Source organism: Cyphomyrmex costatus, unplaced genomic scaffold (assembly GCF_001594065.2).
Source record: "Cyphomyrmex costatus isolate MS0001 unplaced genomic scaffold, Ccosl1.0 scaffold5074, whole genome shotgun sequence".
NCBI lineage: Eukaryota > Metazoa > Arthropoda > Insecta > Hymenoptera > Formicidae > Cyphomyrmex > Cyphomyrmex costatus.
The window spans coordinates 1-1342 of NW_017279330.1; the positions used below are offsets into that span (position 1 = coordinate 1).

Consider the following 1342-nt stretch of genomic DNA (forward strand, 5'->3'; position numbering starts at 1 on the left):
ATGTGGTGGTCGGTGAGGCCGGTGATGGGCAGCGAGCCGTTGAACTCGCATTCGAACAGCGACCGGACTTAGTGGTCATGGACATCGCGATGCCGACCGTCGATGGCATTGAGGCCGCTTCGCAAATCACAGCAGCCCACGTTGCACCCGTGGTGATGCTGACTGCGTTCTCACAACGTGCGCTCATCGAGCGTGCCAGCGCCGCCGGTGCGATGGCATACCTGGTCAAGCCGTTCGTACTCGCCGACCTGATCCCCGCGATCGAGCTAGCTCGCAGTCGGTTCGCCGAATTGACCGACCTTCATTCTCAAGTCGACGAGCTTTCAGAGCAATTGGCCACGCGCAAACTGGTGGAGCGCGCGAAATCGATTCTTCAGCAGGCGCACGGGTTGAGCGAACCGGATGCTTTTAGCTGGATTCAGCGTGCCGCAATGGACAAAAGAATGAGTATGAAGGCTGTCGCAGGAATTGTGATCGCTGAAGCCGACCGGGCCGATGGGTAGCCCGTTGTTGGACTGTCCCTGGATGCGCGTACGCTGACGCTGCGATGCACCTCACAGCAGCTGGCTGCAGTTTGAAACGGATGGAATTCGTCGATGGACGTCACCGAGAACTCAACGTCAGATGTTGTTCGGGGACGTTCGCAGCCGTCGGTTCGCTGCGCCACCGCAGTTGACGCTGAATCTCTGGTCAGATTGTGGAGCGCCTGTGCTGCTGCTGCGGCCGACGAAGGTTTCGAGGCCTTCACCCAGCAGGCGTTATGGCGCGAACCCGACCTCGGCGAAGCTATCGAGGCTATTGAGTTCAACCTGATGTCGCCTCGTCGTCGGATCCTCGTGGCCGAAGTTGGCGGAGTGATCGTCGGCGCGAGCGTCTGCGACATCCGCACGTTGACGCCGATCAACGTGACCCAGCTGTTGGCGGTCACTGACATTCAGGTTTCTCCTGAGCAGCGTCGTCGTTCCATCGTTGCCTCGTTGTTGACGGCAGTCGCCGACTACGGCGAGGCCAACGGTTACGAAATGGTGGTGTCCGTCATCCCCGCTCATGCCCGCGAACCGCACCGATATCTGACAAAACTGGGCTTCCATCAAGTCGCCGTTGTGCGGGCGATCACCGCATCTAAGCTGCGCTCGCGGCTCTCAACTAAAGCGACCAGCTCTTCGAACACCAGCAAAATGATTGCGGTTCGCCGAACCCTGCGCCGCCGCCAGCGCTCCGACTAACCCGTTGCCCGGGCTCAGGTTTCCACCGGGACGGTGACTTAGTCGGGTAACGATGAATCTGGCGGTGATGTAGTCGGCTGTCATGGGTACGGAAGGCCGATTAAGTCACCGCTCCT

The 1342-nt window shown here is 59.9% G+C and overlaps 1 protein-coding gene across 1 annotated transcript; it reads left to right on the plus strand.

Annotated features, from left to right (window-relative positions):
- Positions 1-77: 77 nt before the first annotated feature.
- LOC108778689 (probable transcriptional regulatory protein pdtaR) lies at positions 78-503 on the plus strand. The gene has a single exon (XM_018545930.1). The coding sequence runs from the start codon at positions 78-80 to the stop codon at positions 501-503; it is 426 nt and encodes a 141-aa protein (XP_018401432.1).
- The last annotated feature ends 839 nt before the right edge of the window (positions 504-1342 follow it).